At 55.2% G+C, this 13908-nt stretch overlaps 2 protein-coding genes across 4 annotated transcripts; both read right to left on the reverse strand.

Moving 5' to 3' along the window:
• Positions 1-56: 56 nt before the first annotated feature.
• LOC309836791 (tigger transposable element-derived protein 1-like) lies at positions 57-7751 on the reverse strand. 3 transcript variants are annotated; one of them, XM_082676965.1, is made up of 4 exons: positions 7649-7751; positions 5368-5825; positions 2342-2421; positions 57-1912 (listed from the first exon to the last, which is right to left on the reverse strand). In XM_082676965.1, the coding sequence occupies exons 2-4, from the start codon at positions 5765-5767 to the stop codon at positions 95-97; spliced, it is 2298 nt and encodes a 765-aa protein (XP_082533091.1). In that variant the 5' UTR covers positions 5768-5825; positions 7649-7751; the 3' UTR covers positions 57-94. The 3 variants fall into 3 exon arrangements, with proteins under 3 accessions (XP_082533091.1, XP_082533093.1, XP_082533092.1); XM_082676967.1 differs by having other exon boundaries at positions 5368-5821; positions 7649-7670; XM_082676966.1 differs by lacking the exon at positions 7649-7751 and adding an exon at positions 7247-7373.
• Positions 7752-9991: 2240 nt separating this feature from the next.
• On the reverse strand, positions 9992-11734 carry LOC309836614 (tigger transposable element-derived protein 1-like; the record flags this gene model as incomplete). Its single annotated transcript, XM_082676725.1, has 1 exon — positions 9992-11734. One exon carries the CDS (start codon positions 11732-11734, stop codon positions 9992-9994), a length of 1743 nt encoding a protein of 580 aa, XP_082532851.1.
• Between the last annotated feature and the right edge of the window lie 2174 nt (positions 11735-13908).

Below are 13908 nucleotides of genomic sequence, written 5' to 3' on the forward strand. Positions count from 1 at the left end.
TTTTAATCTTACAGTACAGTACCTTGAAAAGTACCGTAGTACAGTACAACAGCTGGCATCCAGGGGCTGGCATCAAGGGAACAGGCAGGAAGAGTTACTGACTGGAGGAGGAAGAGGAGGTGGGAGATGGTAGGGCTGAAGGATCGTCAGCAGTAGGAGACGGAGGGCAAGCTGCAATTTCACTCACGCCTGACGTGGATGGCACAGGCTCTGGTTCCTTGCTGGATTTAATTCTATCCACCCTCTTGTAAAAACGATCCAGTGATGTCTGCGTAGTAGCTCTTTTTTTCTCGTCATAGATGACACGGTAGCACTGGATTGCATTCTGAACGGCTGCTGCAACCTTCGTGTACCGTTCTACATTCGGGTCCTGTGCCTCAAACACCAACAGCGCCTCCTCAAATAAAGAAAACCCCCTTGCCATTTCCTGCGTCGTGAATCTCTTCGGTTCTTCAGTTACTTCTTCTTCCTCCTGTCCCTCTTCATCCTTTCTCTGGGCCTCCAATTCCATCAGGTCTTCATTAGTGAGCTCCTCATGTTGCACAGCAAGGAGTTCAATGAAGTCGTCCTCTTGCAGATCTAGCTCCAGCTTCTCGCTGAGGGTCACTAAGTTGCTGAAGACCTCTTTGGACTCCTCATCCACCTTCTCAAATCCACGAAAATCGTGAACAAACTTCGGGCAAAGGTTCTTCCAAACCCCATTCATGGTGACGGCCGTAACCTCACTCCAGGCAAAGTCAATGTTTTTTATGGCCTTGTAGATGTTATAGTCCTTCCAAAATTGTCGCAAGGTTGTTCCTGATTCGTCACTCGCCTTTACTGCCTGACGAAAAGTGTGACGTAAGTAATATTTCTTGAAAGTCGCTATAACTCCCTGGTCCATAGGTTGGATGAGCGCCGTAGTATTCAGTGGCAGATGCACTACTTTGACGTTGGGATGAAAGTCGTCCATGAATGGGGGGTGGCCCGGAGCATTGTCGAGCAGCAAAAGAATGTTGAATGGGACGTCCTTCTCCAAGCAATATTTCTCTACCTCCGGGATAAAGTGGTGGAAAAACCAGTCCTGGAAAATGGCCTGTGTAACCCAGGCTTTGGGGTTACTCTTCCACACAACAGGAAGAGAGCCCTTGGCTATGTTTTTAAGGGCTCTTGGGTTCTCTGAGTGATAAACTAACAGAGGCTTCAGCTTCATATCGCCGGAAGCATTGCCACCAAACAACAGCGTGAGCCTGTCCTTTGATGCTTTATAGCCCGGCATCAACTTTTCCTCCTTACTGATGTAACTTCGGTCCGGCATCCTCTTCCAGTACAGTCCTGTCTCGTCCACATTAAACACCTGCTCGGGTAAATACGCGCCTTCATCGATAATTTCTCGAAGCGTTTCAGGAAATTCCCGGGCAGCTATTGTATCTGTACTCGCTGCCTTGTCACTCACTTTTACATTGTGAAGTTTGGCTCTAGCCTTGAACCGGTGAACCCAGCTACGGCTGGCATTAAAAGATTTGCCCTCTGATTCTTCGCCGTGTTTCTTCTTCAAGTCTTCATAAAGGCTCTTGGCTTTCTCTTGAATCAGCATTAAGCTGAGTGGGACTCGACGCTGACGCTGATCCTGCATCCACACACTGAGAAGTTTCTCCATCTCCTCCATCACTTTTCCACGCTTCTTTGTTATTATTGTGGACGTCATCGGCATAGCAGACTTCACATGTTCCATGATCTTGTCCTTGTTCTTTACGATTGAGCCGATGGTTGAACGATTCAGGTTATAAGAATGAGCGACGTCTACCATCTTTTCGCCTCGCTCCACTCTCTCAATTATTTTCACTTTTGTTTCCATCGTTATCGCGTGGCGCTTCTTAGCAGTACCCGCTACATCACCGCTGCTTTTACGCTTGCTTCCGGACATCCTGGGCTTGAAATAAAGATACTGTACTACTGTACTCTATACAGTACTGTAAAGCACACAAAAGCACAACCACTTGTAGAGGATGCACGCACATGACAATGTACGCCAGACACGTGAACTAACTTACGTGATTGGACATGCGAACGCATGTTCGCATCTTTGAAAGTTCGTAACTTGGAGGTTTGAGTGTAGGGGACTTACTGTACTCTGTATTCAAATGGTGTGAGCCTGGGGAGGCCCCATCCTCAGACCCAGGAGCTGGGAGAGGGTGATGGGCAGGTCCTGAGCCCAGCCTGAGGGCGAGGGGTGGTGGGGGTGGGGGCTGGGCACAGTTGCTGAATGTGACCCTCCACGGCCTGGGGTGAAGGGGGGGTGGGAGGCGGGCTGGGTCCCGCAGGATGTGGCATCTCTGACTTTGGAGGACTCACAGCTCACCTGAGCTCCATCCGTGAAGGGCTTGGCCGGCTCTGCCAGGTCTCCAAACCGTTGGTCCTCGGGAGGGGCCTGGGCCAGGGCTGAGGGGAAAGAGCAGTGTTAGTGTCTGCAGGCCCACCCTGGGGACAAAGGGGTGAGGCACCCAAGCCCATTAATCAATCCGGAGGTCAACATGTCCTAGTGGCCAGACACTCTGAGCCAGATGACACACCGCTTGCCCTCTGATTCACAGAGAACACCGTACCCTGGCTGACAGGCAGCCCCTTCCGATGCACACACACATACGTACCTCAAGAACACACCCAAGGCCCCTGAAACCCAAGTCACTGAAACACCAAGGAGATAGTCATTAGAAGCTTCCTTCAGCTGCAGCTGGGTGGTCAGTAAAGGGCTGACTCAGCAGGCCTGAGTTGTCCAAACCCTCCACACTCCAAACGAAAGTCTGGCCCTTGACCTGCTCCTGGGAGGAGACCTCTAAGCCCTTGGAAGATTCTGCCTGATAAGAACATCTTTGTTTACCTAAGTTCTTGGGTCACACAGATAGTTCATGCTAACAATGTGACATGGTAGTAACCCTGGGCCACACTGTACAGGTCTGACCTCTGGCGGGAGTTCAGGCTGAGTAACTAAGGTCAGTCATGTTCCGTAACTCGGTGACTGACCCCCAGTAAAAATCCTGGACGTCACTGCAGGCGAGCCCCCCAGTGGCAGCATCCTGTGCGTGTCGTCGCACATCACTGCTGTGGGAATTAAGCACGACCCACACGACTCCCACAGGAAAGGACACCCGGAATCTCGTGCCTGGTATCTCCCAGACTAGGCACCTTTTTCCACCGCTGACTTTAATCTGTATCCTTCACTGTAATAAACTACAACCACGAATATAATAGCCTTGTTGAATTCTGTGACTCCTAGCAAATCACTTGAGGCTAAGGGGGGTCTTTGGGACCCCCGAACACACAGCAACAGTGACAGCCAAGGAAGAGCTTGGGACATCATTCTGGTCTCCCTGATAGCATCAGAGCAGTCATCTCCAAAACCACCCAGAGAAAGCCAGGGCCGGGCCCTACCCTCTCCCATGTGGGGACATCGAAGGGGCCAGCAACAGGCTGAGAGCAGGTAAGGGTACGGAGCAAAGGCAGGAGTTTTCGTGTAAACGTGAGACCATGCGGCTTCAGGACTGAGTGGACATAACCATGCATGCCCCAGAGGATCCTCGAGAGCACCAGGCCTAAGTCCGTTCAGTGCCAGCAGGCTGCTTTGCCAACGTCCACACTCTTACGATGCAAAATCTCTTTTAACAGTGTGCATCACCTAAGCATCCGTTCCGTGGGAAGCTGGGAACTGGTACAGTTCCCTAAGAACAGTCCCCTAAGACGACAAACGCTGCCCATGGCTCAGAGAACAGCCCAGCACGACAGCCAGACACCCTGGGAGGACTGTGGACCCATGCGTACAAGGTGTCTCACCTGCACCTCACGTTCATGCCTGGGTGAAAACCAGTCGTGCATTATCAAGGGTTTCTTTAGCAGCAGCTAGATCCAGTTTGCAGTTTTTCCAACATGTGCAGAACCAGCTGCATGCTGTCCCCCTGGGAGACCCCAGCACCATCCAGCAGCAGCCCCACCTCCCAGCCCCTCCTTTGAGTCTCTAACTGTCATAATTCCGACCTCTTCCCGGAGCGGACACAGTTCCCTGCAGTTCCTACCGCCATGACACCTTAGAGTTCTTTCTGTACTTTTTCACTCCTTCAATGCCTAGGTTACACTCTCTACATTAAATCCCCTCTCTTAAAACAAGTGGTGTGTTAGCAGTTCCTCAAAAGGCCAGAGTTACCGTGTGATCCAGCAATTCCACTCCTAGGTATATAACCAAGAGAATAAAGTATACGTAAGTTCACGTCAGCATTAATCGTAACAGCCAAAAGGTACAAACAACCCAAACAACCATAACAGATAAATGAATAAACAGAATGCGGCATAACCACACAACGAAATATGACTAGGCATAAAGATGAGTGACGTACTACACTGTGGATGAACGCTGGAAACATGACACTCGATGAAAGCAGCCCATCATAAAAAGCCATGTATGACTCCAGGAAATGTATGATACCATTTAATAAAACGTCCAGAATAAGAAAGTGTACAGAGACACAAAGCAGGTTGCTGGCTGCCAAGGCACTAGGAAAGGGAAGAATGGGGAGTAGCTGCTGGCGGGTACGGAGTTTATTTGAAGGTGATGACATTAGACATGGGTGATGGTTGTACAAACCTGTGACTATACTAAAACCCACTAAGTGTAAAATCTTTTGATTATGTGGGTTAGAGTCTAATAAAGCTGGGTTTTTGTTTGCTTGTTTAAGTGCTATGGTTTCCACCCCTCGATACAAGGGGCCAAGCAGGCAAAAGGAACTGCACAAATACACGAGTAAATAAGTAAACACACGCCAGGGTGGACCGAGGTGGTAACCAACCATCTCTCCTCCCTGCTGCACGGCTGTCACCTCCTCACAGGTGCGGAAGCACACGTCCAAGGCGAAGACATCACACAGCACGAACTGCAAAGCCACCCCTGGCCGGGCCGACCTCTGTGCCCACCTCCTCTTGCCTCCACCCCCTCTAGAGAAAGAAACACACCCTACTTGTGATTGGAGGTCTCACTGTCCCAACTCTCAAACCAGACTGGGCTCCAACAGGCCAAGGACCTTGCCTCTCTCCCTTCCCTGCTGGACCCACAGGGCCTGCCACATGGCACGCACTCCGTGACTTTGTCAGGAAGGAGAAAAGGAAGAGAAAGAAGGCCAGTGCACCTGAGCAGGGGAAATGCTACACCAACCCCAGGCTCACACCTCTGGGAGGCTAAGAGTCTAGAAAAGTCTCCAAACATGTCACAGCTTCTGAGTCTTCTTCCCAGAGATGAGGACACAGGGCCTGGGCAGAGCGGGCAGGCACTCAGGACCCGGCGTCATGAGTTGTGTCCCCCTGCACTTTCCCTGCCCCCAAGCCCAGTCCCCCGTGGCTCACCAGTCTCCTGCAACATCTGAGCGAGGTCCTCCACGAGTGCCACAGCCTCCTCGCCACTCTCGGGGCACTGGGACTCCACCCAGACCCGGGTGTCAGGTGGCAGCACGCCCAGGAACTGCTCCAGCACCAGCAGCTCCAGCATCTGCTCCTTGGAGTGCACCTCGGGCCGCAGCCACTGGCGGCACAGCTCCCGGAGCCGGGCCAGCGCCTCGCGGGGCCCTGCTGCCTCCTCATAGCGGAAGCTCCGGAAGCACTGCCGGGGGTCCCTACCAAGCCCAGGCAACAGGGTTTGGGGCTGAGGCTTGAAGAACGGTTCAGGATCCCACAGGGCGGCCTCATCCTCCTCCATCTTGATGATCACGAGCTCTTCCTGACCGATGGGTGCTGGGTCGGCTGCCATGGCGAAACCTGGGGAAGCTGGCCTCTCTGCCTTCACTCAGGCCACACACACCGTCTTCCTGGGACACACACCCAACCAATCAGGGCCATGGGCCACCCACACCCCTCCACCGACTCATAGCCTGCAAGGTCACTTGCTGTGGTGGAAACTGTCCCCACACCTGGCCAGCTGACAACCTGGCAAGGGGACACCTCCAGCCTCGACCTCCCTATCTGTGCCCTCAAGAGGATGCCTCACACTGGGAATCTGGTTAGGACAGTGAGGGAGCGCTTCCTGCAGAGAAGCCTTCAGGAGTTCAGGCCAGACTGGGCCAGTAGGAGGGCTGCTCCTGGGGATGGGGCGTGGACGTGTCCAGTGTCTCAGGGGTGGAGAGAACCCCATCAGCAGCCAAGCAGAGGTGTTGGCGGGAACTAGCAGAGACTCAGTGCCCAGGGAGGGTCCGTGCAAGTGAAGGATGCAGTCTGTGGGGCACTAGAAAGAGTGATGTGTGGGACAGGCTGGAAGGCCAAGATGGTAGTGGGGACGGCTGCAGTGCAGCCGCACAGGGAGAGCAAGAGCTGGTTCCTACACTGGAAGGACTTCCTTCCCTCATGGCACAATCCTATGGGGCCTGAGAGGCTCGGCCCAACTCAACTAGGCAAGGTCAACAATGGACAGCGAGAGAGACGTCCACGCTACAGTGCTAAACAAGAAAGTAAGCTGTGGTCCTCCTCAACTGACATGATCCCACTAATGTTAAAATTTCAAAACAAAAAACAGGAGCTACTGCTACAAGTGTTCAGAAAAGGATCCTGAAAACCAGCAACGCCTCAGCTGGCAATTCTGGAGAAAGGAACTGGGGGAGGACATCTGCTTTTTCTTTTGTAATGTCTGCAGAGCACCTGAATTTTTCTGCCAACGGCCATTTGCTACCACTGTAACTTCAGAAAAGAACACAGATTGGGACTTCTTCCCTGATGGTCCAGTGGTTAAGAATCTGCCTTCCAATGCAAGGGGTGTGGGTTCAATGCCCCGTCCGGGAACTAAGAACCCACATGCCGCGGGACAATTAAGCCTGCGCGCCACAACTACTGAGCATGCGAGCCGCAACTAGAGAGAAGCCCGCGCGCAACGAGAAGCCCACGCGCCGCAATGAAGATCCCGCGTGCCGCAACTGAGACCCGACACAGCCAAAAAAAATAAATAAATAAGTATTTAAGAAAAAAGAACACAGATCATTTTCAATGCCAATGCACGTCTTTAAAGCATTGGTCAGGGCTCCCCTGAACCAGGCCGCCCCATCCAACAGCCCCCAACCCCCGGCTCTCACCCCCAAGTACCCTGAGATGACAGCTAAAGTGGAGGACGGTCTACGTAGCGGAATCAGCAAATGCGAAGGCTGTGTGGCCTGGGCGAACTTGCACAGCCTTCGGCCAGGGAAGGATCTGGATTTAATCCCCCTGTGCGGGGAGCGTCCCCCCACCCCGTCCGCACTCTCACTTTATAGAGGGACGCACGCAGGTGCAGCAGGAGCAAAGAGGTGGTCTGAGCTGCAGAAATCCAGGAAGACTTTCCAGGGGAGGTGAGTTTAGGGGGAGCTGGGTGGAATGGTGGACAGAAGCCCAGGAATTCCGCCGAGAAAGGGACTAGCGCGGGTGCACGTGCACGACCCCCGAGGCGTGGCGAGAGCCCAGCTCGGCCCAGAATCACTTCCGGTGCAGGCCCAGCCCCGCCGGACTCCATGTCCCAGCAGCCCACGCGCCGCTCTTCCCCGTGGACTCGCCGGAGTCCTCGGAAAGCAGCTGGTGTTCCCCCGCCCCCCTTCTCCTGCCGCCCTCTGGCCAGCTGCACACCCTACCCCGGGCTTTTCCGAAGCCTCCACCGCGTCGCGCCCAGACTCACCGCCCCAGGAAGCCAGGCGGACGGCGTCAAACGACACCGTGCTGGAACAAAGACCAACCACCCTGGGGGCCCAGGACCACGAGCTTCCGTCCGTCCCAAGGACTACTTCCGGTGCCTTGTGCCCACCCCGCCCCTTCCCTCCCTTCCCTAGCAACCACCCACCTCCCCACGACAGGCCAGCGCACGGAGGTGAAGGGGAGGTAACAGTATACTTCTGCAACTCTTTGGCGACGTCCGGCGCCCGGAAGTGGAACGTGCGCAAGCCCGGCCCTGTCCGCGAAGCCCTCTGGGAAATGTAGTCCTTGGCCCGCCACAGTAACAGCCCGGGTGACCTATAGACACTACATTTCCCAGAAGGCAGCGAGCACCAGCGCTCGGCGCCGCCGGGAAATGGAGTTCTTCAGGGGCCTGCAAGGGGGCGCCAGTGGTGCGACTGGCGGTGTCCCGGGTTCCGAAGTAAAGAGTTATGGAGCCAGATGGGCCGGTCCGCGCGTTGTCTCCACCACGCCCTGCCCGCGCGACCTCAGATCCCCTCGCTATCCGTCCGCTCGACTGTGCCAGGTTGCCCCTCAGCTGCCTCTCTACTCCCGCCCAGCGGATGTGGCATTTCCTCCTACCTGGTCACCTGCCTCTTTCAGCTGCTGTGCCGCACTCCGCCTCCATCGAGGCTGCTCCTGCTTCCCCGTCCTCAGGGCTTCACCAGCCAAACCGTGCTGGGCCGTCTAAAACAGGCCCCTCTGTGATGCCTGGCATTTTGAAATGACCGGTTTCCAAAAGCTGGGGCAGCACCTCCCCAAAAAGCCTTCCCTATCATGTCCTCTCCTCTGACCCCAGCTAGGTTTAGGTCCCTCACAAGTCGCCCGTCATAGCCGTCGTCACACAGAATGTAACAGCCTTTGGACCGGCAGCTCCTGAAGCCAGTCTCTCCCACCCTGGTCTCCCCAACACCTAGCACATTACAAGTGCTTATAATTTGTGCAGTTTATTAATCCAGTCAGTCACCAGGCTCCTAAGAAAAGCTCTTCTACTTCTCCTTGACATCCCTTTTGCCACTCTCCCCAAGAAAGCAAACAAGGGGCCTCATCTGACCTTTCTCCCAGGAAGGCTGGACCCTGGAACCCCTCCCTGGCCTCCGGCCCCTTTTACGTATTGACAGCAGGCCCAGCACTTCAAGTGTTAGCTGGGACAGAGGTAGAAGGAATCCTTTCTCCCAACTTTACTCTTGGCATGCGTGTGTGTGTCGCGCGCACACGTTCACGGACGCATGCAGGTACCTGTGTCGAAAGGAGTCCAGGAGGCCAGGCAGCCCTGTCTCACCGCCTGTGGCTCACCTAGCTGGAGTACAAGAACTCCTTCCCTTGATGACTCTCTGGGTTTTGGTGGCCCATATGGTATGTCTACAGAGTCAAGTGGATACCCCAGTGTGCTTGCTGTTACAATCTAGGGGGACAGGAGAACAAGCTGGAATGACGGAGATAACAAGACCGTCCAAGGAGCCAATCCATTGGAATTGGAGCCATGTTTCTAACCTTGGGGAGAGGCTGGGCTGCAGCCAATGTGCTGGGAGCTGACCCTGAGGTAGACACTGAGCCCTCAAAAATGGCTGAGATTTTCCAAAGAGCTCTAGATCTGGGAGACCATCGAAGTGTCAGAAGGCTCAGCCTCAGAGGCTGGAGGGAAGCCAAGACAACCACGGCACAGAAACCCAGGGAAGAAAACATCTCCAAACCAAGGAAAGCCACACACGCCCATAGGCTCGGGCACAGGGAAGGTACCAGAAACCTCAGACAACACAAACCGTGGAAGCCAGAAAGAGTGAGGATGGCACGGAAGGTGAGCAAGGAGAGCAGGAAACCCCCACCTAGAGTTGGCTACGAAGAGTAACAACGGTGCACGGACAGGTCAGGGCTGGCAAATAGGAGAGGTTTGTCTCAACCCTGGCCCCTCACCACAAGGAAGGCTACCCTGGTGGGCTGTGCTTGGCAACCGCTGTCCTACAGGGTGTGTCTCTGACACGGATGGGCACTCCTGGGTCCCACAGCTCATCTGCCAATCAGAGAACACCACCCTCTTGTTCCCCAAGCCTGACACTCTGGGTGCCACTGTACAAAGATGGCAGTGCATGAGGTATGAGAACCATGGGTGAGAAGTGGCAGTGTCTACCCTCCAGAAAAAAAGCATCATCAGACAAAGCTCATCTGAGGTCAGGCCCAAGCCCTAAATCACACAGGACAGCCAAAGAGGTCTGTCCTTCAGGGTTTGTGCCCTTGGCCACTTGCCCACCCTCTGTGGGCCCCACCTGGGGTGAGTGCAGGCTTTCTGCCAACTCCTTTGTTGCCACCATCATGGGGCCCCTTGAGGCCCCGCAACTGCCCGAGCCTGTCGCCTCCTTTCCCGCTGCAGCTCTCGGAGGTGGGCGAGGGCACAGTGGACACCCCGGGACACCCGCAGGCTGCGTTCCCGGTTGGGATCGTTCTCTATGAGGACTCGCAGGCCGGCAGCAAAGTGGGACAGTGCCTGGGCCAGGTGCTCAGGGCGCAGTGCACCCACACTTACTTCCTCAGTCTCCACACCCACCATGGCCTCCATGAGATCTGACTCTGGTCTTCTGGAGGCCAAGCCTTTCCCCGCCTCACAGGGCAGCCCAGAGTCACTGACACCCCCAACCTCCACCTCCTGGGGGATGCTGCGGGGCGAGGGCTCCCCATGGGCCTGCAGCAGGTGGGCAACATCGGCCTCAGCCACATCCCCGAGGCCTGCGTGGCTGGCTAGTGTCACAATGCTGTGACGGAGCTGGGGGAGGGCGTTGGGCTCGGGGGCACCAGCAGGCACGCACTCGGGCCACAGCTTCCTCCAGGCACTGTTCATGGTGGCAGGCTGCAGCTCTGCCCAGGCCTTAGCAATGTTGTCTACAGCAGTCATGACAGTATAGCTGCGCCAGAACTCCCGCACGGAGGGCCGGTCTGTACCCGCCGTCTCCTGGACCAGCTGGCTGAGCGTGCGGCGCAGATAATGGGCCTTGAAGGCGGCAATGACACCCTGGTTCATGGGCTGGATCAGGGCTGACGTGTTCTTGGGCAGGAACTCAACACGCACATGGGCTGAGAGGCCACCCAAGTGGACAGGGTGGCAGGGTGCGCTGTCCAGCAGCAGCAGAGCGCGGTGTGGGAGGCCATGGCTGGCACAGTAGCTTTCCACAGCTGGGCAGAAGCAGCCAGTAAACCACTCCTGGAAGATGCTAGGTGTCAACCAATCATTGCGGTTGGAGCGCCAGACCACAGGCAGGCTGGCCTTGGAGCAGCCCCTGAGGGCACGCGGGTTCTCCGAGGGGTACACCAGCAGGGGCTTCAGCTTGAAGTCACCAGCCGCATTGCCACCAAGCAGCAGGGTCAGGTGGTCCTTAGAGGCCTTGGGCCCAGGCCCAGCTGTCCCCTCCAGTGCCAGAAGCATGCGCTCAGGCAGCCGCTTCCAGAACAGGCCCGTCTCGTCCACGTTGAAGACCTGCCGTGGTGAGTAGCAGCCCTCCTCCAGAATGGCGCGCAGCACCACGGAGTAGCGTGCGGCAGCCTGGGCGTCGGCCACAGCCGGCTCATCCGTCAACAGCACGTTGTGGCGAACCTTGAAACGGGCAAACCAGCCATTGCTGGCCCCGAACGTCTCGGCCTGGGCGCCGCTGCCCTGCTCGTGCTGCAGCTGGGCAAAGAGCCGGCGCGCCTTGTCCTGGATAAGCAGCGTGCTGACAGGCAGGTTCTGCCGCTTCTGCTCCTCAATCCACAGGCTCAGGAGGCGTTCCATGCGGCCCATCAGCACACCCCGGCAGCGGGTCAGCTGGGTGGTGCTGACGGGCGTGGCTGCCTGGGAATTGGCCCGGATCTTATCCTTGTTCACGCGGATTGAGGCAACCGTGGAGGTGGCCAGTCCCAGGGCCCGGGCGATCTGCGTCAGCTTCTCACCCTCCTCAAACCTCCGAAGCACCTCCAACTTCACATGCAGGGTGATGGACTTCCGGTCCCGCTTGGCACTGTGGCGGAGGCCAATCCCAAGGGGCGCCTTCCCCAGCACCTGCGGGTGGGGAGTTGTCTTCATGCCGCTTCCCCGAGCCATGCACCTCAACAAGCTCTCTCCCCACTGCCCATCCACGGTAGCTACTGCCGTGCCCACAATGGCCTCTGGGCCTCTCCTGCCACGCCCACCTCTGCCTGAAGAGGAGAACACATGGGCATTAATGTGTGAGTACATGAGAGTCTGGACCACTGCCTGGCCTTCCCATGCTCTGACCTAAGGCCCCCAGCCCTGCTGAGCACTGCCTCAGAGGCAGGCCCAGTCCCTTCTCTCCCTAACGCTAAAGACACTGCATACACACTTCCAAGCATACTTTGCGTGTAGATGAGCATTTCATTTAGTTTTAGCTTATGAGACCAAAAAAAGCGCTGTGGGGAGACTTTGTTCTTCCCCCAGAAAACCTCTTGCGACCACAAGGAGATGCAAAGAGAGTCTAGAAATCCTGACCCATCTCTCAGACACTGATGAGCAGAAGCATCTCCATGCTATTCAGAGACATGGAACATCAGTGTGGGAGACTGAATAATGGCTCCTAACCACACCCACATCCACATCCCAATCCCAGGAACCTATGAGTAAGTTTACCTTTCAGGGCAAAAGGGACACTGCAGGTGTGATTAAGTTAATAATCTTGAGAGGCGGAGATTATCCTGGATTATCCCAGTGGGCCCTAAACGTAATCAGAGGGATACTTGTAAGAGGACACAGAAGATTTCACTCAGTCAGAAGGCAATGTGACCACTGAAGCCTAGAGCTTCCAGAAGGAACCAGCCCTGCCAATACCTTGATTTTAGCCCAGGAGCCCCATTTCAGGTTTCAGACCTCCAAGACTCTAAGATAATAAATTTGTGTTGTTTTAAACCACTAAGTCGGGACTTCCCTGGTGGCGCAGTGGTTGAGAATCCGCCTGCCAACGCAGGGGACACTGGTTCGAGCCCTGTTCCGGGAAGATCCCACATGCCGTGGAGCAGCTAAGCCCATGCGCCACAACTACTGAGCCTGAGCTCTAGAGCCCGCGAGCCACAACTACTGAGCCCGCGCGCCTAGAGCCCGTGCTACGCAACAAGAGAAGTCACCGCAATGAGAAGTCCGCACACCGAAATGAAGGGTAGCCCCCGCTTGCCACAAGAGAAAGCCCGCATGCAGCAACGAAGACCCAATGCAGCCAAAAATAAACTAATTAATTAATTAATTTAAAAATAAATAAACCACTAAAGCTTGTAGTAATATGGTAAAGCAATCACAGGAAACTAACACAGAAGGTAACCTCCTTAATTCTTGCCACCACCGTGGAGTACCTGGGGATAGAGGAGGAAGGTGGTTCTCCACACAGCAGTCGGAATGATTCTCTAAGAACCAAGTCGGGGGGAATTCCCTGGCGGTCCAGCGGTTAGGACTCCGGGCTTCCACTGTAGGGGGCACAGGTTCAATCCCTGGTCAGGGAACTAAGATCCCAGCAAGCCGCACGGCGCGGCAAAGAAAAAAAAGCAAACAAACAAAACAGTGGCTCCTCTGCTCAGAGCCCTCCCAGGCCTCCCACCTCTGAGTCAAAGCCACAATCATCACCAGCTTTGTCAAGGGCCTCCTTTGTCCTTTGCGTACTCCTGACCACATCCTCAGGGCACACTAAGGGCACTCCCGACCCAGGGGCCTTAGCTACTGTGGCTCTTTGGCCCACTGGGGGCCCTTCCCTGTAATCTGCATGGCTTATTCCCTCTTCTGCAGGTCTCTGCTCAAATGTAACCTAATCAGAGAGGCCCTCCCCACCTATATTTTATTATGCATCCATCACACGTTGCCTGAGGGCAGGAACTGTACCTACTGAGCACTCTGTTGGGTCTCCAGGCCCAGGAAGAGAGCCTGGCACTTTGGAGGCATCCAACAGTCACTTGCTGACTGAATTATTTAATGAAGTATAGTGACGGAGGCAGGCTTCTCGCTTTGTCCCTTTTGCATTTCAAACCATGTGAAAGTAGCACCTGATCAAAACAGTAAAAGTTTTTTTTTGAAGGAATGCGTGTGAAAAACAAGGACAGTACCTGACAGGTCTTTGTATTTTGGGAGTGTCTATGGCACCGAGGAAGAGTACCTTCAGGGACCCATGGGCTGCACCTGGCTTAAAGGGGAGGTGGGCATGGGGAAGGCTTCCTGCCTGGAAGGAGGCCCCAAATTCCGAACCACTCACGCGCCCATCCCTC

The sequence above is a fragment of the Grampus griseus genome, assembly GCF_964374135.1.
Source record: "Grampus griseus genome assembly, chromosome: 19".
Taxonomy (NCBI): domain Eukaryota; kingdom Metazoa; phylum Chordata; class Mammalia; order Artiodactyla; family Delphinidae; genus Grampus; species Grampus griseus.